The sequence below is a fragment of the Emydura macquarii genome, unplaced genomic scaffold (genome assembly GCF_026122565.2).
Source record: "Emydura macquarii macquarii isolate MOO-44397 ecotype Brisbane River unplaced genomic scaffold, CSIRO-AGI_Emac_v2 contig_1644, whole genome shotgun sequence".
NCBI classification, from domain to species: domain Eukaryota; kingdom Metazoa; phylum Chordata; order Testudines; family Chelidae; genus Emydura; species Emydura macquarii.
The window spans coordinates 20,887,185-20,911,661 of NW_027131781.1; the positions used below are offsets into that span (position 1 = coordinate 20,887,185).

Consider the following 24,477-nt stretch of genomic DNA (forward strand, 5'->3'; position numbering starts at 1 on the left):
TTTGTTTTATGGCCATGCTGAACAGCATATTTATCTTTTAATTTTGGTATATACACTAGATATTTTAGGTTAAGTACATTATAAGTTTGGGGCAGATGTTCAGAGCTGCTGAGCACCCACAACTTCCACTGTCTTCAAGGGAACTCAGCACCCCTGGAAAATCAAGATAACCAGAGGGTCAGATTGTCATAGGAGCTCAGCATTCAACATGCTAAACTCTTTTGAAAACATGGCCGCTTAGTTTGGGAGCTAAGTTCTTTTGAAAATCTGGCCCTAACTGTGTGTTCATCTGGCCCTAACACTGTACATGGTCCAAACTGTAAGCTATAAGCAATCCCAATGGTTACTATCAGAGTTAGATGAGCACTATCCTGTATCACCGTGTACCATAATATACCGATTTCTTAGGTGGCCATGCAAGGCTGGGAGAGATGGTCTTCATGAAAGTATCATACATGAACATGAAGTACTCCCCACACAACACATTTAAAGCAATATACCTGCTGGAACATGGCCTACTTCTCTCACATGGATTGCACAGTTTTTGCTGAAGATTTCAATCAGTATTCTAGCAATACTGGTATCCCATTCTTAATCAAGGTCCGACTGCCCACTCATTGAGGATGCATGGTGGAAACTAAAGATTCCACAACACTTAAAAAGCAAAAGAAAAGGTAGTGGGATAAGCCTAACCTATTGCTGAGAGCCATGATGGTGACCTTTCCATCTGCACTGAGCAATGAGCAGAAGAAACAGCTGCACAGCCTGAGACAAATAGACGCTAGAAGGGGGAAAGAGATTATTCTAATGGATACAGTCACTGTTTCAACTCACCTGATGTCCCACAGTTTTCTTATGTTCCTTGCTTGCTTGGCCTGGTCTGGCCTTGGCCGGTTTTACAGCGGTGCGAGACAGCAGTGTGCGACCTGAAGGGGTTGCTGAAGTGGGACTGAGGGCCTTCTCCTCATCCTGAAACAACTCTGACAGCATCTTAAACTGGTGGAGAAGTAGGGAAAACAAGTTACATCTCAGCAGCAGGGGCAGAGTGTTCTAGAAGGGAAGAAGTGCTGTCTAAAGGGTCATGCAGGGATCTACCTGAGTGGCAGTGTGACCTTGACAAAGTGAACAAACCATTTAATCTAGAAATGGGTATAAATGTACTTAGTCTACCTCAGAGAGGTTTGAGGCTTCATTGATTATTTATAGTGTCTCTTAAGGTCCTCAGATGGAAATAGCAGAGTACTGATGTTGAAGTACAAAGAATGAGTAGTATTATCTTCTTTAAATATTTAAGATGGTTAGAGTCCCAGTTTACTTTCTGCAAGCTGTTTTCTTTTCTTTTGGTGGGGGGAGATGGGACAGAGTAAGACAGAGCATGTGCATGCACAAACAATGTGAGGTGTGCAAGTGTGTGCTGATTTAATGATGCAATTGTTTGTGTTTGTGGGTCTCCTGGCATCAAATTCTGACTTGACTTGAGTCTCATGCACAGAACCAGCAATAGCTACACAGCTCAGCCAGTGTGTGACACTGTCAGAGCTTGGCTGGCCCTTTAAGGATAATTGGGCTCAGGCACACCTGTGAGATTAGCTACCCACCCTCCCTTGCTGCCCCCAGCTGGTCCTGATCTGACTAGGGCACTGCTGAGGAGGGAGTCTTCATTGGTTTTCCCTGCTTAGCACCTCTCTTGGTTTCACAGGACACTGGCAGTGCCCACAGAGAAGAAAAAACACTGATCAAAGGGCAGGCAAGTAATGGGGTAGGAAACAAGCAAGCATTTTTCATTTCATATGAATTTTTCAGATGATCTCATAGACATGCTGCTAACACAGTCTAACAGACTCATCTCTTTTGATACAAAACAATATGACAGGAAGATTTTCAACAACATGCTAGCAGCAAGCATGAAAACTGAGAACTATCATATATTACTTGTGTGACACATGCATTGGAAGAAAACGCGCTCGAATAAGTGCCATGGATGGATTTCTAGAGCAGGCTAACATTTAAAGCTGTGCATTACACAGCCCTGCTAGGGTAGCATGCTTGCCGTGCACTTTTAGTAGACCAACTTTCTCCCCAACACCGTGAATCTCTAGAAGCTGTAAAGAAGCATAGCCAAGCAATGATTAGAGTTATAAATGATGCCCTGGATTTTAGGTTTACCTTCTGTTGAATAAGTATGGCGGACCCAGAAAACAGCAGCAACAGCAGCAACAAAAAGAAGATTAAAATCAGAAATTGAACCAGAAAATCTAAAGCTACTGTGAAGAGTTGTTAATAATTAGGGCTGGCTGAAAGATTTCCAAAGAAACATTTTCCATTAGATAATGGGGAAACAATTGATTTTGGTGGCATTTTCCATTGGCAAAATCAAAACATTTCATTTCCAGTTGGACCGGATCAAGATTACATTAATTTCTGCATCTGCCTAAACTGGCACCATGCTTCATGGGAGTTATAGTTCTGGATCCCTCAAGCCTCCATCCTTTCCTGTAGTCCATGCTCCCCAGCCAGACTAGATCCCCCATCATGCTTGACAGTCTCTTCCTGTGGCTGAGGCACCGTGGCTGGGCAGTAATGCCCAGGGGGTAGACTAGGGACATAATGGATTCAGAACTACAACTCCCATGAGGCACCACAGCAGCTCACATAGACACAGAGATTAACATTGACCTGAAACAGAACATTGCTGAACAGAAAATGTTTGTAACTTCTCATTCCACAAAAAGTTTAGATATTTCAACTTTGTATCCCAATTCAGGATGTAAACAAATATAATAATACTGGAATTTCCCTCGGGATGGCTATCAGCTGCATTAAAAATTGTACGGGTATTATTCCAATCTGTCTGGAGACCTAAGCTAGCAAATTCCCAACAGCGGTCATCAGGAAGCACATTTTGTACTTGCATTTACAGTTCAGAAGAGAAATAGCTAACATTCCTACCATTAAGAGAAAGCTCTTCAACGGTGAAGAAGTTACACATTATATCTTGGTGTAATATTTTTAAGTTTTTAAATAGGATAAGTCCTATGGAGTTTTAAAAAATCAAACCAGCTTCAGGGATCAGTAAATTCTCCAAACAATGTAGATTTCCTGGCTTTACTGGGGTTCTCACTTTGATTTGGCTTTCGGAACAGGTACATAAAGGTAACTTGACTTTTCTCTATTGTTGTTTATATTTAATTGGTCTGGCCAGAGAAGAAAATTCTGTTTTTATAAAACATTTAAAGAGCAAAAGTTGTGCAGTTAGAAGGGAACAGACAAGCCTTCCTATACTATTCTGATCCATAAAGATCGCTTGATATCTTCCAAAAAGCCTAAGCAAATTTACGGTGAAAATTTATTGAAAATGTATGTGAAGATAAAAGTAAAAAAATATTCCAACCAGCAAATCAGCAAATATATCAAGCCAATTTCTAATCTTTGGTTTTCAAGACAAATGTTCCAATCCCAATCCATTAAAATCTCTGGCTAAATACAGACAGATTTCAGTGGGAGTGAGATCACGCCCCATAGCTTTCTAAATAAATACAAATAAGTAAATAAATAGAAACTATAGCCAAGTGGAAAGGGTCATTTACATTGAGGAGGTGGGGGGAATACCTTTAGTTTCTAGAGCTTATTAAAAAAGCTTCATATTAAACTGGCCTTTAAATCAACATCCCATGTCAGGGGGGAGAAAAAAAATCAATCCTCAGCACTAACCTTACTTGATTTTAGGACCTTGATTTGTTCTTCATAAACTGTGTCTTTGTTCTTTTCCAGAAAGCCTTCACATTGATATTCTACCTAAAAACACAAAAATGGGAGGTTTTTCCTACATAAAACTATTTAATTAGAAGTACATTTTTGCAAGACTCACCAGCTGTAACTTGTGAAATTAAAAAGCTTCCTATTGTTTAAAATACCAGTCACTGAATACATGCTTGCATGACAAACACTGCTTGCAAGAAAGGTTACTTTCTGAAAAAAAAAAAAGAAACTTTAAACCACAACATATTCAGAACTATTGTAATTGCATTAAACTAGACAAAGTGCATATGTACAGAGATGCCTTTGGTGAGACAATGTGATTGACTGATTACAGAGGCTGAGAACCAGAATCTGGGCTGAGCCATTTCACCTCCTTGTGCTTCAGTTAACATAGCTGTAAAATTAAATAAAAGACAGACCTCACTGAGATATAGATATCTCATCTCATGAGATGGGTAAAACTGGGCACACAGCTACAGCCACAGCTGCACACAAAGGTCTTCATCTGCATTCAAATAGGCAACTGTCTTCAGTAGTAATTAAAGGTTTGAATTCTTCAAAAGACAACAGACTCTACAAATGATAACAATCCCTACTTCTTAATTCATTCCTCTATCGCAGGGACATTGACTCTCTTGGACGTAAAGAAAGGCCGCAGGCCTCAAACTAAAACTGAACAGAGATGACCCACCTGACGTAAGAATGGATGAAAAGAAATGCAATTGCCTAAAATACACAGAACAGTAATTTAAAAATACAGAGAGAGTAAAAGATATTTATTAATTGGTGTCTCTAAAACTAACCCCAGAAAGACAGGGGTTGCATTAGCAGCAGTCTAGATGTTCACTGAACAAGAATGACCTCTTTAGCAACACTACTATCAACAGCCTGGGATCAAGAGTTGGAGATGAATACCCTCTTTCAGAAAGGAACTTCACTGGTTTTGTCTCTCCAGGTGACATGTCTCTGGATGGAGCATCTGCCCACAGTCATCCTCCCTACACTGAGAACTTCGCCATACCCACTTCGTAACACACTGACATCGAAACTATTCCAACAGCTGTGTCAAAAATAAATCCCCAAATTCTCTCCACCAAAACAATGCTCTCAGTGCTCATTAGTCATTATGGAACAAACGCTAATCAAGTCACTATAGTATTGATTAAGGCCTTCTGTACACAGCGCCCACACAAAAACTATCCACCATTTAAGCTCTATTTTGAATTTCACTTTCACCCTAACTTTGTAACATTAAAATGCCTTGCTGATCACAGTTTAAAAAAAAATACCACTAGAGGGGGATAACGAGCTCTTTGTATTCCTTCAGGAAACAACCAAGTTTACAAACCTTGCCAGCCAAAGCCCATATTAGGGGCATTTCCCCCCCACTTCTCCAAAATGTCTGTATATGTTAACTTGCGCATATAGGAAAAACTCAATGGTTTAACACTGGTAATTCCTCAGTCTTTCATGTGCTTATGACCTGGGACTTCCCCAACCTGAATCTATTCACTATAGAGTTCAAAGTATATTTTAAGCAGCCGAGCTCAACCTATTTCATAGCATATGAAGAGTTTAATGCATTGCTTTTTGCTCTTTCATCATTTCCAGCAGAGAAATGGCTCATGCATCAAGCATAAGCATTCTCTTAACTACTTGCTGTCATCAAGGACATGGTGGAGAGCAGAGGCAAAGCAGAATCTCACCTCTTTTAGGCATAAATTCAAGTACCTCTGAGGAAATAAAGTGGGAACAAGTACCACGAATCCTGCTGATTTGGACATGATGCTGTTTTCATGCACATGCTGAGCAACCAATATAGCCACATAGCTGCAATAAGTATTATGAATGAAAATTCTTTTGGCTTGTATGAGAGAAAAATCCTCATCCAGCCTTCTTCAATAGAGCATAATTTTAATCCAGAATTTAACTCCTTCAGATGCAGAATGAAATTTTTCTTTAAAAAAATTTTTTTTAGTTAATTTTCTAGGCAGCTCAGTAAATTTAAGAATGTGGTAAGAACCTGTCTAGCAATACACATTCCAATGACCTACTTTGTCTTCCAGTTCATTAAACACAGCCACCACTCTCACCAGGTGGAAAAAAAAAAAAAAAAGCACGTTGCTCCAGTGGCGAGAAGAGGGGTGTGTTTGACTTTTTGTTGTCAGCACGTTGAGATGACAGCAGAATGAGGCTGTTTTATGGTGACTGGTCAACTGAGCAGATATTGAAATAAACATGCGCTATAAATGCACATAATAGGAGAACTGGAGTTTGTAAGATTATGTTGTGGTATGTAAACAAATTAAGGTGTAATCTTTTAGAGGAAGAATGGTCTGTAGTTAAAGCATGAAACTCGGACTCAGGAGATCTTTTCCGTATTCCCAGCTCAGCAACACACTTGCTCTGTGACCCTGGGCAAGTCACATCACCTTTCTGCCTTAGTTACCCATCTGAAAGATGGGGATAATAATATCTATACTGCAGAGGGGTGTTCTAAGAATGCTGAAATCCTTGGAGATATAAGTGCCAAGTGGTTTTCAGGCACATGCTGCATTCAGAGCCAGAAGTTATTGCTAGTAACTATGGCTTATATTGAACACCATAAATAATTCTAGCTTTGACATAAAAGTAATATATATCTGTACACAAAGTTATGTGCAAATATTGCAAAGGAAATAACTTCCTTACCTTGTCAGCGAAGTGCTGTATGATAAAAGCTTTGTTTGACATACGTGGCTTTTCGAAAAGTGCACATTTATTCAAATGTGTATTATACAATTTTTGGGCCCAAGAGTCATCTGATCCTTTAGGCATCTACATAAGAGAATATAAAACACCATTTATACCATCCTGTGGACCTTTCAGAAGTGAGTAAAACCAGAAAGATGGCTCTGTAATAATAGGGGACAACACTTTCCATTCTACTTCAAACTTAAGCCCTCTACTAAACTGAAGGTGAAAAGCCAGTAACTAATTATGCGTCTGATTCTACAATTATCACTGAGTGTACGGTTTACTACTACAGATAGCACCACCGGGACTACTCTCAGCAATGTTTCTGGACGCAGACTCTACCCAAGTTACAGACATCCTGAATAGAATGGGGGGAAGAAAAAAAGAGAAGGAAGAGATAAACACATTCTATCAATGTTTCAGTGCAGTATATCTGGAAGCAAAAGTACTGTATTACACACAAGACAGCTTCCTATTAAAGACAGGCATACTAGAGCATATCCATTATTATTAGTTGTTTGTAATGTCTTAGCAAGTAGAAGCCCCAAGTCCAGGCTCCACTGAGCTAACCACTGTACACACATGTAACAAAAAGATAGTCCCTGCTCCAAACAGTTTAGAATCTTAGCATATGATAAAAGACAACAGGTAGAGAACAAAAAGAACGTGTGTGTGTGGAGGGGGTTAACTAGAAGAGGAGGAAGGAACGATAACACTGAAATAATTGCACTTGGTATAATAAGAAGCAGCCACAGTATACCAACTGCCTAACCAACATCCAGTGTTATGTAGGCATTACGGCAGAACTGAGTCTTAAGGATGGGTTTGAAGGAAGCCAGTGTAGTGGTTTTGCAGATTTTTACAGGAAGTTATTTCCATAGAAAGAGAGAGGGCATCAGATAAAGCAGGAGGGTGGTTAAAGGAAAATTGGACTACTGGTGATGATGGTTCAATAATGTAAGTGTTAAGAAGGGGGAGGAGAAATAAGTCTTGGAGGACCTCAAAGGATTTAAGTAGTTCACATCTGATGGAGCAGAAAAGGAGGAGCTAATGGAGGACTTCAAAAAGAGGGCTAAATCTGATCAGAGCACTGAGTCAGGGAGATAATTTTAGTAGCAAGGATTTCAAAGGACTTCAGGTGGGGAGGCAGAGAAAATTGCACATGTCAAGCCTAGAAAGGAGAAGGTTATAATAATCAAGACATGAGATGATTAGAGCCTCGACGAGATCTAGAGATATGTGGACTTAAAGGAAAGGCCAGAAAATGCCTGTCTTTTGCTCTCCACTAGCTGCCAAATCTTTTCTTAACTGCTCCAAATAATTTTAATCAGAGGTTCAAAACGATCATAAATACAGGTGACTTTATTCTTATAAGCACTGCATAAAAATAATGGAAATAGGAGACTAGTATATCTTGCAGTACAAAAGTGAAGTCATTTGAACACATACCTTACATTCCTCATCTAGCAGATCCAAAATGCCCAATTTGGCCTCTATGAGGTTAATACAAGGCTGATTGTCATAGAAATCTATCAAGGTCCATGGAATTTGTTCCTTCATATACTCCTCCTGTTCCAGCTTAAAGACATGCTACATGAAAAAAAAAATCATCTGTGAATGAAAATTCAGGCCAAACACGCTGCCTTCTGTTAACTTATTTTCTTCTTGATACATTACACCTAGATACTGAGCGATATACAAGTTAAAAACTGAGCCAAACCATTTAATAAACAAGTGGAAGAAAGGCAAATTAACCTTTTTCTCGGGGCCTATGTAGACTTTTAAATTAAAGCATTCTATAAAAGCAAAGCTTGGCTTTTGCTGACTCACTCCTAAAAAGACTCTATTATAGGGACATGTGTGAACTAGTGAGCATATGCAGGTGAAAGAGAGATATAGGCCCACATATACAAACACACGTATTTGCTTCTTCCACCACACAGCACCACATGTCTTTAAAAACCAAATATGACATTCAAATACAGGGACAGCAATTATGAGAGGTAAATTATGGCCCCACAAAATATTCAGGACCAAAACTAAAATTCTTGAAATTTGAGATTTTCAAATTGTCATAGTTTTATTAAAATTGCCCTATTTCACACAAAAACCCTAATAATTTGTTGAATGTTTTCTACTGAGAAACTCTTTTGAGATCCATTTGTTCTCAAATGGTGCTATGTTCAAAACTTAAAAATTTTCACTGAGTTTTTTTTTTGAAGAAAGAAAGAAAGAAAGAAAGAAAGAAAAGACTTTTCACGTGTTCCAGTGTAAGAAACCCATTTTGCAAAACATTGTGAAAAAGTGAAGTTTTGCTGGAGCAAATTCACAATTTTAGTTTTTAATGATTATTTCATAAAAGATATAATAAAAAAATTACACAGCCCTAACAGAATGTGCATAGAGAAAGTTTTAGAACAAAAATCCCGATAGAAAAAAATATTAAACATGCAAACTGTGGTCTTAACTACACTACTGTCATTCTTTTTAAAATAAAGAATTTCCATAGAATTTTTTGTTTGTTTTACTCAATTCAAACTACCCCAGCTGAATTGTAATACATATAATTAGAGCTAAATTTCACCTAAATTGCCAAAAATTCAGTTACAGTTAAGTTCTGTATTTGCTAAGGTACAGGTATATCCAGGCACAATCTATTTGTAGACATTTGGTAGTGCCACATTTTAACTTTTCTTTTAATTTCATTAGGTTTCCTGATTCCATACAGTTCTGTTTTACTAGCCAACTGCACAGCAGCTGCGAATTCCATTCTCTGCAGCTTCTTCCCTGCAGCCCCAGGACTAGAGGACATATTAGGAGAGGGAAAAGGCACTGGGTGGAGAGGGAGTAAGTAGCCAGACTGTGATATACTGTGGTTATCCCCAGCTGACGTATAGTCTCTAGAGGTCCATAATCAGACAGCCAGTTTTGAGCAATCCCCAGGATCTGTGATGACCCCCAATTTCTTCTGCATCCAATCTAAACTGGATACAGCAGAGACTCTGGCCCTCTGAGGGCAGGGAATAAAGACTGTTTTGGTAAGCAATAGGAGCTCCTTATGGGGCACAGCACCTGCCTCAGAAAAGACCATCCATTCTCTCAGCCATAACTTGGGTGTAGGGTTTGCAGCTGTCATGTAAGGAAGGAAGTAGAATGTGTGTGAAAGTAACCTGTGATACAAGAATGAATCCTTGGGGTCCCCCGTCCTGTCCCTCCCCCCCATGACAGAATCTTTGCTATAAGGGTGAGAAACCTTTTAAATACCCCAAAAGCAGGGCATACAAGAAAACCTAACCTTGGGAAGCTGAGACCCTCTGTAGCAACGGCATCAGCAACACCACAATAATATTGTGGACATTTTGGAGCTGGAATATTCAACTTCATTTCTGACGGATAAATAGTTTATTTCCAAGTGCTCAGTAATTTGTGTGGCTGGGACATGTAATCATGGCATAGGATCCAGCTTCCCAGAACACAGGCACAACTAAGGTACATTTGCACATATATTTTAAAGCTGTTCTAACATTTCAGTGGAGCCTATCAATGCTGCTGACATTTAGAACCTCGCATAAATCTCTTGGTTCATCTTTATGCAGACAAAATACATAATTACAAACTATAACTCTGGCTGAGGATGGCAGGGTTGTTATCTGTTAAAATTGAGTGCTCTCTGAAGGAGGAAGAATAAAGAGGAGCCTCTCACCCTGCTGACTCTAATCAATGTTAGGAAGTGGCTGTACTCTCAAAAATCACGCCAATGTACATCATAAACCAAGAAAATTGAAGTGGCAGATTTCCAGCAGTGAAAGTCTGCGTGATGCAACCACTGAAGAGGTTTGCATTGGAAGGTATGCATATATGACTGACTTCACACTCCTCTGTATAGTATTCTTACTGACATGCTGTCTCAGGATCTCAATTTTAAAGCACTGATTCTGTTGTCTTAAAAATATTACTAAGATAGGAATTTAGAATATGCCTAGAGTAGTGGTTTTTAATAAAATCTTATTTCCAGAGATGCTCTAGATCAGTGTTCCCAACCGACGTGCCACAGAATGTTTTGAAAAACTACATGTGAGAACAAAAATACTAATTAAAATACAATGGAAGGTGTTGGACCTGAAACACATTCTGTGCTTTTGGTCTCTGGGATGAAGCCCCTTTCAAATATTATGCATGTGTAACATACCCCAAAGTGAGGGTAAGATAGCAAATTTGAGTCCTGCGGAGTGAGGGTAGGGGAGAGGGAAGGAAGAGAGGAAGCCATCTTCTGATTGGCCATCTGCCTCACTGCCCTTCTTCCTCCTGACTCCCTCTGACCGTCCCGTGGCAATTCCTGCTGGCGATGGTGACCGGCGCCTCGACCCCTTACACCCACTGAAGTCAGTGACACGACAGCTCGTGCAGGGCATCAGGGAATGGGACCTCGAGGACTGGTGACGGGACTGCCCAGGGAAGTATCACAGGGATTTACACAGGGAATTGGAAGAGTGCCCCGGTACCTGGGGGTTATGGTGGTGCCGACCGTTTCTGGGCGAGCCTCTCGACAACAGCGACTGGCTTTAACTCCTGACCATCGCGAGGGAGTCCCTCAGTGCTGGGGAGTGGGAAATGGCACCGCTCCCTCGGGGACCTCGGTGCTGGAGAGTGGGTTCGGTGCTGCGTTGAGCTCTTCCATGCTGGTGATTGAGATCGCCCATGCTCCTTTGTCGGAGACCGCTGAGGATGGTGCCGCTCATCCATCTGCGATCGACCCAGTGCTGGCAACAGGGAGCATGACCCCAGGGATCTGCCACTCGATGGCGGAGACCTTCTCCTCGGAGAATGGTTCCGAAGCGACGTCCTCGGGGCTCAGGCGACCAGTGCAGCCAATGAGGGGGTCCCATTGGGGGCTTCCCCTTAGAAATTGGAGCCTTATCTCTTCCCGGTGCTGGAGTAGGTTTAGGAGTGGGCAGCAGGGGGAGAGCCATCTGGTCTCTCGCCACTTGAAGAGCCTCCGGTGTCAACGGCATCGAGAGATGGAGGGTCCCCCTTCCATTCCCTGGAGTTGGGGGTGGCTCCCTGGGAAGGCTCAGAGCCCTAAAAGGCAAGTCCTGCTCCAAGTCCCCTGGCACCGCTGGTTGGGCCAATGTAGGGCCCTCAGTCAATCCCACATCCCTATTCTTCTTCGGTGTGGGGGAATGATCCTTGTCCGGGCGCTGCTTCTTCTGCCTCTTTCGTGCTGGAGAAGAAGGGCAGTGCCGTGATGTTTCTGGTGCCGGCGGGGCACTCTGCACCAATGAGGTGCTCGGCACCGAGGCGGAATGTGGTGGCTCCGAGGCCGGTCCCAGCGCTGCTTCCATGAGAAGGGCTTTCAGGCGCATCTCCCTCTCTTTCTGAGTCCTCGGCCTGAAGCTCTTGCAAATCCTGCACTTATCCTTCCAGTGTGATTCCCCCAAACACTTTAAGCAACTGTCATGGAGGTCACTGAGCGGGAAGGGTTTGCTGCAAACTGTGCAGGGCTTTAAGACCGGAGCATGACCCAATCCCGAGCAGAAGTCCCTAACGGGACTAACATTTAATAGTAACTGGCTAACTAACTACACTATTTAACTACAAAGAACTACCTAATGAACCTAATCTCTAACAATAAGGAATAGGGGAACTGAAGTACTTGTGGTAGCAAGCAGAAGCAAGGTTCCAGGAAGCATCAGTGGTGGAAAGAAGGAACTGAGGGAGCGTGGGGCCGGCGGCACATCATATACCACGGCATGTGTGCGGGCTCCAGGTGGCACCGGAGCCAGCCCTACGGCTACTGCAAAGGGGAAAAAAATTCCGGTCACCATGCACGGAGGCGCGCACGCACCCAGAATGGAATCGACATGAGCAAGCACTCAAAGAAGAACTAACAGTATCAAGGTGTGCCACGGCAGAGCAAAGGTTGGGAACCATTGCTCTAGATTCATCTCTCATTCGACTCTAATCCCACATCCAAAACTGCTGGTTGTTATATTGAAGGAATTCATCTCAGACACTGGGGATCTAATTAGCAGAACAGACTTTGGAGAAGAGAAGGGGAGGGAAGAGGTGCCCATAATTTCCTACTTACCATATTGAACTGTTGCTGCAGTTTTTCATTGGCATAGTTTATACAAAACTGTTCAAAACTGTTTATCTCAAATGTCTCGAACCTGCAAAACCAAGACATTCAAAATTACTACCACCATGTAAAGATGTAATAAATGATCCTGTAATTTTAAATTGTCTCTCTGATCACATTTACACACAACAGGCAGTGGTATTCAGTAGGTTATACTGCGTATAAACACGACACAATAGAGTGGCAGGGCAGATGGGGCAGTGACATCCCAAGGCCAGGAGCAATTCTGAGACATTCATTCTCTTTGCCAAAAGATTGTCAGATTGTCTCTCAGTTCCTAGAGAGCCTGTTAGCCATCTTGCTTCCATAGTGCCCAATCTACAGAGCAGCCTTGGAAGAGGACATGCAATCAACTCTCCAGGGCGAGGAAAAAGTGCTACAGCAGCTGCTGCAAAAAACAAGAAAAGAGAACCCAGAAAGAAGATGAGCAACAGTGCAAACTCAGACGCATTCAAAGGGGAAAGGCCGGATACCATTTATTAAACCATCAACAAAAAGGGGAAGATACTTGAAGCAGAATGGAACATGGCAGTTTAACCTTAACTACATACTGTCGGTCTTAAAAACAAACTTCAACCAAATATTTGGACTAAACTGAGCAATATGAAAGTCCAAGAACAAGCGTATTTGAATATTGTAATTTTTCCCCATTGTGATACATGAATGAGCTACCAATGGCAAACTTGCTAAAGTCCAAGATCTAATTATGAATGCTTAATCTGAAAGCCAAGACACAGGTCCTAGGTAGGATGTCAAAACCAACACCTCATAACTCACCACTGCCTTTAATCAGAATAACTAGTCACCAGTTTTTTCATGGTTTTCACCATGCACCAATACATGTGCTGGAAAAATTGACAGCAACTCAGAGGCTACCTTCTTGCTGTATGATACGTGTGCACCACACACCTGGTATCTCTGAGGTCCCAGAAGACTCACCCATAAATGTCCAACACTCCAATGAAAGAATGCTGCTTTACAGTGGAATGCAGAGCTTTGTTCACATGATCAACAATCCAGTTAAACAGTTTAGCGTAGATATGTTTGGCAAGAGCATCCCTGGCATTGATGGCCTGCAGTTTGGAAATTGGCTTGATGTACGTCTCAGAGGCAGTAGCAAGCTTTCTATGGCACAGCCAGTGGGACATCTCTTCGTACTCCACACCCATGAGGTCACAGAAGATGGTGAGGGGTTCATGTTTGGACTAAAATGAAAATAATCTCTTTAGGTCTTTAAAACAACATTGCCAATATCACACATTTCATCATTAAGCGTTTGAAGAACTATCAGTCCGAGGCCTGAACAATCTCCGTGGATTTTTCTGTTATGAAGTTATCTAAGATTCAGCTGCAACAATGTTTTCATGCCTCTTCCTTTCTCTGTATCTTTTTACTGACTTGTCTATTGCACTCAGATAATTTAGCAAATTAGAGTAATCACGTAAACAGCAACATAATTTCCTCTAAGTGCGTTTTTGTGGGTTTATCCCCATGTAAAGTATTCACAACCTGAACAAAGAAATGTGTTACAAAAGTTTTCATGTGGTAACTAATTTTTGGAGTCATTACCTACTGAACTAAAACAATCATTATAAACTCTGATTTGACATAGACATCAGAAAATCTTTACAGCATATGTATTTATCCCTATTTGACAGTATTCACATTTAGTGTCAGAGTGCATGCTTCAGTTGCATAAAATGAATGAAATCAAAAGAAGGAGAGGTTTTTGGGTGCGTGTGTTTAGGAGGGGGAAGTTGTATAAAATCTAAGAGTGCTAATCTGGGCAACATTCTCATATAGAATCGTGCTAGTGAGAGATCAATGAGGTGCTATCAAAGTCAAAAGTCAGATATGAGCAGTGACAAAAAAAGGAAGGGCTTTAGAAACTTGGTCTTAGATATGAACATCACAAAAGGCGTTTCACCACTGAATTCTGGGAAGAAATATAAAATAGACGAGCATGTTAAAGGATTTAACTCCCATATTGAATTGTATACCTGAGATAGCCAGATTTTCTGCCCTGGGAATAATACACTGAACTGATCACACATACTTTTACATTACAGCAACTCAGGGTATGTCTTCACTTATGGTGGCAAATTCGCCACTGGCAGATGGATTGTCCGGGATTGATTGAGCGAAAGTGGAGACCTGCTCAATCGATCTGGAAGTCAACCAAATAAATCCACCCCCGGAAAAAGAGTAATGCTGAGTCAACAGGAAGGCATTTCCTATTGGCGCAGCATAGTGGGAACGCCGCACTAATTGGAATTTAGGAAGTCGATGGAAGATACGCAAGCTACTCTACATAGCTTGCATATCTCCTGTTGACTGCGGCTGAATTTCGCAGTAAGTGTAGACCAGGCCTCAGTCACGTGCTGCTCATGGGTTTGGGACACACCCAAACCACCACCTTCTACATCAAACAATAGCACAGAACTTTCCCACTCATAAAAAACTGTCCTAGCCCCATCGTTTTTAGGTTCACTGCTCACACCAGTGTAACTCAAAAGTCAGCTGACAAGAAGCAGGACTAAAGGGATTTGAATAGGACCAAAGGGATTTGTTCTCCTACAGACAACTAGGCACTGAAGGCCAATAACTTAATGGTATTTCAGCTTTATTTTCCAATCTTCAACCCCCACCCCTCCCTTCTTTCTGAAGTGTTTGGAGCACACTATACTTTCACAGCATCAAATTCCAATTAACTAAGGATGTCTTTCAGTTTATAGATAATGTCTCTAACTGGACTGGGACTACAAAATAATCAAGATATAACAACAGGAAGGTTGTTGTTTGCAAGCTCACCCAGACTGATTTCTGTCCTGCATTATGACCTTAATTCATCTACATCCAAAACCCCACCTGCACTTGTTTCCAACTGGCATGTCTTCCTGAAATCAGTGACACAAAATATGTCGAGACTGAAAGGAGGAGTAATCAGGTCACCACAGTTCTAAAAGCTCCCTATATCGTAGTGACAATACAATCTCTTGCACAACAAAGTCACTCAAGCACCTAAATAATAAACTTGCTCCAAATGTGCTCCTTTGAAGGTTATTTCAAGGTTTAAAGGTTCGACATACAATTTAGTTGCAATACAAGCAATGGCCATCATAGTAAGTTTCAGTTCTGCCAATGTTAAGATGATTTTGCTACTTGGACTGGCTTTCAAGCAGCTCAATTTCATCACTGGAGCTGCTGCTCATTCTTCAGAGACTTTATAGTGTCAGGAATCTCAGAAATACTGCATGCTTCCTGACATTAACAAAAGGGTAAATATTCATGTTCTGCCTCAACATAATGGGCTACATTCTAGGCAGAAATCTCTAATGACATTAGCAGAAGCGTCATGCCACTACCCACGTCATGCCACTGACATGTCCCTCCTAAGTTTCCTACCTAGAATCACTACTTGATACTTTGTTTCCAAGAAGAGCCCATTTAAGACACACCATGGGGTCAGCCCTGTTGATGGTTGCTGTGAAACTGTACCAATTAGATTCAGAATATGCTGTCAGAGCAAGTTGACTCATGAGCTGTGCAATGACACAGATCATGCTGTCATACATCCCGCATACTACTAGCATGGGCACTTGAGCACGGACAGCAAGCACAAACACAAAAGGAGGAAACTGCAATTGCTGTAGCTTGGAGAGCAGGAGAGGAAAATAAAGGCTGCCTGGCTTGTTAATACATTCAGGGCCTGATGACAAAAAAAGCTTCCATCATCTGTGAGCCAAGGAAAACAAACACAAGAGCAAGACAAACCAGCCCCTTTTGTTTCCCACTCCCATGAGACATGCCAGCTGCAGGAAGTCTTTATGGGACAGGGATAAATGGGATTGTCCTCAATGAGCAGAGGAAGGAGCTACACACAGCGAAGGCCAGAAGCTGCTTGCTTCTAGAATGGCAACAGAGGAAGGGTTCCTGCAGCAATGACTGGTGAACCTTCTTATCTTTCCCTCTGGACTGCCCAGTAAGAGAGAGTATTTTGTGAAATGTTCACTTTGTAAATACTTGGATCAGTTTGGCACTTAGCATCAAACTAGAGTTAGAATTCCAGCAAAAATCCTTGACACGTCATAGGACCATTTGGTGTGGGAGCAGATACACATCCACCATCTCAGGACTTCTAAGCTAGCATGTCTGGAAGAGTTCCCTAGAAATGACCATTTGTGAATTCAACAGGAAATCACGAGAACCTCAGAAATAATATGGAGAGCCTCTGAAAGGGATCTAGAATGGGAAGAGCAGAATCCTTCTGTGAAGAGCAACGGAAAAGTCATACCAATCTAGAATAAAAAAGAAGTTGCTTATATTTTTGTACTTGCCCTGCTTTGCCTGGAGGCCCCCTGCAAACAAATAAGACACCCAACCAAGAAACACAGGCATGTCACAATAGAAACTATGTCCTTTAAACTCATTTACAACTTACAGGGATTGTGCAGCTGTCAGCATCCCGAGACTTAAACCCCACGTTGCCCAGGTGAAGGATCCCAGCAAGGATTCGAAAGACTCCCATCTGGTAGGAATCACTAATCCCTGAAAGAGGATGAACAAAATGTCCTGAGTGAAGAATGAAGTAAAGACCAAAGAGAGACCCAGCTGATGAAAAGAAGGGCCTAATTATTGTAAGCTGGAATTTTGGGAGGAATTGCCACCACCTCCCATCTCGCAGTTGCGTGAGGCGTTTCTGCAGAGAAAATGCTATTAGAAAGTGATACTTGGCCCTCCTATTATTAAGTTTTACTACACAACATTATAATAAGATGCAAGGAAGATTCACTTTAGTGAACTATTAAATATTTTAATGAACTGCTGTGTTGCTGCTTACACTAAGTTTTACAGAACCCTCCATATTTTATATACTGCACCATGGGAATCCAGCATTTATTATTGCTTAAACAGTGTTTCCTCCTCCTTGCACTAGAAATTTGATTATACCATACTTATATTTTTACGTACAATGAAAGCATCTGAATCCCAAAGGTTATCAAAAAGTCTCTTTCTCTCTCTAGTTTAAATACAATACAAAAGAAAGAACTAAAACAGACTATATAGAAACAGCTATGATTTCAAAGTCTGAACTAAGCCCATGCTTCTCCAGCATAATAGCAGAATTACCTAGCAAAGTGCAGGCCTGTCTGGTGTGTACCATTTCCTTAGCATCATCAATGCCGTCAATCACTGGACTACCCCCTTGCTTCGTATAGTGAAAGTAATTTGCATTCCCTACAAGAAAGAACAACAATTTTTACACACACTAAAGAAGGACCACACCACTTCAAGCATCTGTGTTAAGCTGTATAACAGTTAAAGCTCTCCTGAACTTCTTAACCTGACTGGCAGAACCCACGGTTTGAAATATATTTCAGTATATTTGAATCATTGACTCATCTGGCCCATTTGCATTACAGAACTGCTCTCCTCTTTCAGATTTAACGCTGCATTTAAATGTTTCTAAGGCCATTTGCTGCTGCAATAGGTTCGCTGTGTCCATACCAATCAGGCCAGTCGCTGTAAGCTAGCGCTGCAGGTCCTGTTGTATTGATCTCAAGGGCCAAAAAAGTTAAAGGCGTTATAAACTCTTCCACTGTCCCACCAATAGTCCATACACAGCCTGCCTTCAGACTATGATGTACATGGGCAAGGAAGTAACTATCCCTACAATTCTCAGCCAGCCACCCAAGAATAGGTGCACAGTTGACATTAGGGTCAGTAGGGTTCTAACATTTATGGTGCACACATATTTTAAAAATGATTGTGCATGTAGTTTTTCCATTGCCTTGGTTTCTAGTTTTCAGTCTCAATGGTGTAGTCCAAAGAATGATCGGAGTTGGTTCTGGCTGAAGATTGATGCGTTCACACTATGCTAGGCCCTCCAACTGACTGTGGGCGTAGCACTTGGGCATCCACTACATACCTATGTCCTGTACTGATGCTTCTAATTAGTTTGTAGTCGTTTACACAGAATATACAAATCTGCAAGTTTGCTTTTTTAGAAATAAAATGTCTATTTACTTATTTTTAGTAGACTTTATTATATCAGCTGTGAGAAGCTCAGGATTATTAAGAATTTAAAAGACAGTGATTCTTCTTTTAGACTCGTCACTCACAGAGCTTAGAGATAATACCTTGTACATACTGATTGCACAGTACACTGGATGTGAATTTCATACCTAATCGCAGAGTTTTAAACTCAGGTAATGCTGCAGAGGCACAGAGCTGGTAGAAAATGTGATAATTTCTCTCCTCTTCTGCCTTTAAGAAAAAAGAAGCAATTACATTTCAGAATTGAACAACTGCCAGAAATATCTGTCAGGACAGAACTTCTAGATTTAATATATTCTATAGCAATTAGGAACTCAGAGAAAGACACCAAGAAAATGAAAATGTAAATCAGCCTCTATCATTTCTTTCTCGATTAATCGACTTTCAACAGCAATATATACGCAGAAAAATTAAAACTGCAGGATTTCACTTTTCAGGTTTGTGACTGCTATCAAAATATAGACACACCATTTTGTAGATGTATAAAGTGGTTATAATTAAAAACTTTATAATTGCCTAAGATAAATAAGTAACATTGCCTCAGAGTTTTCAGTGAAAGGAACATTGAGGGAAAGTTATCTGCATTCATGATGCCCAAACTTTTTGTGCCAATGACACCATTATAAACAAAGATACTTTTACATTTAGAACTTCAAAAGAAAGACTCCGCTTTGGCTGAACCTTAGCATAACAACAGGTTATGAATTCATCCATTATCACAAAATGCTACAGTATTCTACAATAACCAACCAAGCGAAGCAGTGGCCCTATTGTAAGATGTTATTATTTTATTACAGCAGAGCTTAAGAATCCCAATCAAGAATCAAAGCCCCATTGGATTAGACGGAACTGTAACATAGATGACAGTTCTGTCCCCAAGGTCTTACAGTCTGCATGACAAACAGGACACAACAGGTGGACAAAAACAGGCAAAGGGGGTGGGGATGGGCTGGGAGATGAGATAATAAAACAAATAAGTTCAGCAGAAAAACAGAAGTCACAGATTGTCTTAATTAATGCCAGATGGGAGTAATTTGTAGATATCATGACAGAAGTCAGTTTTAAAGGAGGGTTTTAAAGAGGATAAGATGGCAGCTTTATGGACAACAACAGGAAGCTTTTCCCCATGCATGAGCAGTTTCTGTTGTTTTGAGACACTACTGTAAAATATTGTAGTACACGTTCTCTTATGTGCGCTATTATGTTGAAGATGTTTAACCCTTAGATATACCGTATAGTCTTATTGCCAAGTATGTACATTTACAAGTATAAATGATGAACATGCTTAAAAGCGGTCTCTCTCTTCTCCTGATGTTATGATACAGCTGGAAGACACTGGTGACATCTTAGAAATGAGAGATGCCTCACAATAGCTGGCAGTAGGATTTTTGACATAATCACATAAACACAAATTAAGAGGATTGTATCAGTATTACCTGAAATACCACTCTTGATTTTTCTAAGAGGTAAGTTCTCATGTTAGCACCAATGATTCGGTATCTCTTATCGAAACCAATTTCAATGTACTTCCCAAAACGACTACTGTTGTCATTCCTTGTGGTTTTGGCATTTCCGATGGACTAGAGGAAAAATATGTACAGGTTTAATAGCTCCAGGAAATTCTCTCATCTGTCTGTTTTCCTACATGGCTCAGAAATATTAAACCATGTCAATATTGCTTTGTTTCCAAAATTAACAAGAACTTAAAAATGAGTGCTTCTCTCCTAGCAGGGAAGCAACTTCCTAGGTTATAGCAAACCTATTGCAAGGTTATTCCATTAACACTAATATATAGGATTGGCCAATACAGTAATAATTTCAACCTTCACAGTCTGATTTTCCAACTGAAAAAAATACTCCTGGTAACCCTCCAAGGAATTGGATTTTTTTTCCTGTGAATAAAACTTCTAACAAAATGTGCATTGTCACAAAGACAGGCTTTTTAAGGGTTCATGAAGACCATAAATGATTACAATAGACAGAGAACCCCTAATTTTAGCCATTACTGCATTTCTGCCTAAAATAATACTATGAGCTAGCAAACAACCTATATTTTTTGTAGTTAATAATATATAATAAATAATTTATAATCAGTTACATTTCCAAAATATTAGTGCCCCTGTGGTGTTGTTACAGCATATTTAATTCGTTGGTGAATTTCACATACTAGGACTAGTCCACTGTTAGTACTCTGCGTGAGCAAACAGCAGGAATAGTGAAAGGTTCCACATTCCAGAGTATAATATATGCAATACTCCGAAGGATCAAAGAAAGCTTTCCCCAAAAAACAAACAAACAAAAAAACCACACACTATTTCCTAGATAGTACAGTTCGTTTTATGAATCTTTATAAATCCTCAGTTACAATTTCAGTCTTCAAAGATTGTTACTTCTTGGACTATTTGTGCAAAATCGAATTATGTGAAGTAGGTTTGTAGGACTGGGCCTCTGGTTTATAAAGTTGGATTTCCTCACTGGGGTTGTTGTCTTCAGATAAAGCCTGAGCTCACTTTAAAGAACCATTTACTTATTCAGAAACACATCTAAATTACAGATGCTCCTGACTCAGTTTCTCTCTCTCTTTCTCTCTCTCTCTCTGTGTGTGAACTGATTTCCAACCTTAACGATAGCAGTCACTCTTAGTCAAGTGCTATATTACACATGCAGAGATAATATTGCATAGATCAAAAGTCAGATCAGACAAGCTAAGCAGTTTTAATTCTTCAGAAAGAGTGTGTCCTCAGCGTAAAGACATACAGAGTAATACCATCTACACGGAACCATGATATAATGGAAGCACCTCCATACGCATTTTCATGTTTGTGTTACACTGTTAAGAAATGTTCAGATAGTTATGATGGAGTAACAGATAATTTCCAAAATGTATTGTGTTTCTGTTTTGTGATGGTGGGGTTAAGTCTGAGTAATTTGTTACTAAGAGAAACAAGACGTAATAGTGATAGTCATTTTACAAAGAAAATAATTGTCTGTCATGATCTAAGCTAAAACCACCTGGCTCTTTTTATGATGAGAGGATTAATGTAGGTTCTTTAGGAAGTGAAACCAATAGTCAGAGGGGTATCTAGCAGTGACGTTAAACCAATGTTTATAGTGAGGGTGCTGAGAGCCATTGAACAAAACTGTAAAACCTGTATATGATGGAAACCACTTCAACCTAGGGGATGCTCCTGCAGCACCAGCACTCTTGGTATCTTATTCTGTGGTGAGTAAGTTAACAGCTGGCGGCATGACACGTAGCTGATCGTGGCTGGTTGGCCACTTATTACTAGTTCAGGACCTGAGGTAGGGGAGGTATAGCTGGTCCATGGTTGCTCAACTCAAAACCTCAAGTCATATCACCATATAACCTGAAGAGAGAAGATGGAAGGATGAGCACAAGGGCAGATGTTTTCAATTGTGTGACTCTGTCTCAGCAAGCATGCACAGGAGGCGTGAAGTTATTGATGGTTCTGGGTCCAAAATAGTCTTATCCCATCTCTGACTTTTATGACAACCTTATTGCTTTTACAATTAACACCTTCATTGCTGTAAGATAAGAGGGGAATTCTCAACAGAATGTCAATTCATCTAAATGGAATGTTGGGATCTACAATGCAGATTATGCTGAGACAGAGGCAAGCACCTTCTTCTTTCCCATAGGAACCAAGTACATTATTCATTATGCAGCAGTTAACCATTTAGGAATTACTAGGGTTACCTGCTTTTAGCAAAGCTCTGTGCAGGAACAGCATATTGTTCTTCTGTCATTCTACTGCCTTTAAGACGTAAAGTAAGTAATCATGTCAGGATGCATTATCAAACTCAACTATACCATAACTATGGAATGTAAAGCTACAGTACATGTATGTCCTACTTTTCTGGTTCATATAGCCACTCTGCAGAAACTTTGTGTTGAAATAAGAAGTGGGGAAACAAGGAAAACTGTGACCAAATAGTAATTGTTGAACAGTTATGTGTTTTAGGTTTTCAATTCTGCAAACAAAAGACGAAAAAAACCTCACTGAACACTAGCAGGTGTCCGCTGCACACTAACCAGGAGCCAGAATTCTAGAAAGGAGTATGCAGTTATAGTAGTAGCACACTCGGATGACCAAATGGATGTCTAAACGGTCATTTGCATTTGCAATTACCGCAAAGATTACAAGTAATACAAACAATAATAAGAGCAGCAAATAATGTACTCCTTCACAGTTCTAAAAAACTGGCCCTGAATGCCATATATGGTTATGGGCATTCAAATGATTAAAAATTGCTGCTATTGTAACATGGGTTGCTGCTTTGTGAATAATTATGTAATACTGTTATTTTATCAAGAAAACAATTACTGCTCTGCAAGTGGCTGCTTATCCCTCAAATAATTAATTCCTCCTTCATGTGGTCTAATGCCCTAGAGTTTTAAATGTATAAAATGTGTACTTTAAAAACAGACATTTTTAAAATAATTTAATTTTAAAAAGTCATTGGAACTCTAAACATTGTAGTGACCAACAGAGTAAGTTTTAAAAATTGTCCATCTGTACCTTGTTCCTACCTTGTAAATGAATGATAAGGGTTCCTTCAGAGCTGAGTGAGGTTATATAAATAGTACATATTTTAAAAAGTCAGTAATCACATATTTACAGAAGGATTATAATTATTGATTACAAAATAAGCATTTTAAAAGTCATTAGCAATGCGCAGTATTTAATTGAGCATCAGGCAGTATGGAGTATTTATTAAATAAAAACAAAAAGGACAGTGTCAGAAGTATTTTGTCATGAATAATTGTAGTTGCCAAAGCTCTGCTGCTTCGAATGTCAGTTTAGAAGCCAGAAAATAAAATGATATTCTTGTTCTGATTTACAACATTTTTATTTGGTAAGTGCTGACTTTTTTCCTGTTTCAAATTAACCATACAATTAAGAATTATTGGTTTTCCTCCTAATGTCTACAATTTTTTTTTTTGCTGGTTCTGCAACTGCAGAATTCAAAATGCTATTTTTGCTACTCTAGATCCTACTTAAATGCAATTGCAGATTTAAAAAAAAACCAAACAACATTCTCAGCAATGGCATGACAGATTTAAAAACTCAGAAGTTGTTTGGAGTCCAGAGGACTTTCTCCACCCAACTTTAATAATTTTAAAAATAAGTCCAATTTTAGTCTGCACAGGTTTGACACTATCCTTTAACAAGTTAGAAAATCAAAAACAAAGCACTGTAATTTTTATTTTTAGAGATAACAGTTAAAGATGGAGAGTCACATTTTTAGTCCTCACTTTAAATTTCCTTGCTTTGGAAATTAAATCTCACACTTCAATAGTGGTCAGTTTGGTTTTTTTATTTTGTTTGGAGGAGGATTTCCTTGGTTTAAGATTTTAGCCTAAGTAAAAGAGCAAAATATCTCAGGTGACTCATTAGTAATTTATTCATATTTCAGTCTAAATTGTGTGAACAGAGTGCTGGCACACAGTGACTACCATGGGAGGTCTTTCACCTCTGCTGCCATTTCTTACTCCCCTTTATGGTTGGCTCCTTTCCCACGTGCTCCTCTCCTAAGACTCATGAAACCCCAACACTGCTGGTTTAGGTCCTGGGTTGGGTGAGCCTGTAGTTCAACTCTTTGAAGTAAAGTTGTCATTATGGTACAAACACGCACATGCACCAGAGGCATGAAACAGGTTAAAATTATTCTCATTCTCAATGAATGATTAAGCCTGGGCTAATTCCTTTCTGTTCTATTTCAAAATTCATTTCCATTTCTACCTCAGTGAGTGACTCAGCCAA

The 24,477-nt window shown here is 40.1% G+C and overlaps 1 protein-coding gene across 6 annotated transcripts in view; it reads right to left on the minus strand.

The window, feature by feature from the left end:
* Positions 1 to 24,477, minus strand: part of MYO5A (myosin VA) — a 98,107-nt gene that overhangs the window by 44,006 nt on the left and 29,624 nt on the right. For all 6 annotated transcript variants that reach the window (XR_010921319.1, XM_067555856.1, XM_067555852.1 and 3 more), the window contains 10 exons: positions 20,128 to 20,271; positions 18,820 to 18,901; positions 17,765 to 17,872; positions 17,076 to 17,182; positions 13,574 to 13,839; positions 12,584 to 12,665; positions 7,945 to 8,085; positions 6,451 to 6,576; positions 3,712 to 3,795; positions 835 to 996 (listed from right to left, as the gene is read on the minus strand). Coding sequence is in view for 5 of the 6 variants with exons in the window: in XM_067555856.1 (XP_067411957.1) it covers positions 835 to 996; positions 3,712 to 3,795; positions 6,451 to 6,576; positions 7,945 to 8,085; positions 12,584 to 12,665; positions 13,574 to 13,839; positions 17,076 to 17,182; positions 17,765 to 17,872; positions 18,820 to 18,901; positions 20,128 to 20,271 (1,302 nt within the window). In the remaining variant the exon portion in view is untranslated. The remainder of the gene's footprint in view (positions 1 to 834; positions 997 to 3,711; positions 3,796 to 6,450; positions 6,577 to 7,944; positions 8,086 to 12,583; positions 12,666 to 13,573; positions 13,840 to 17,075; positions 17,183 to 17,764; positions 17,873 to 18,819; positions 18,902 to 20,127; positions 20,272 to 24,477) is intronic.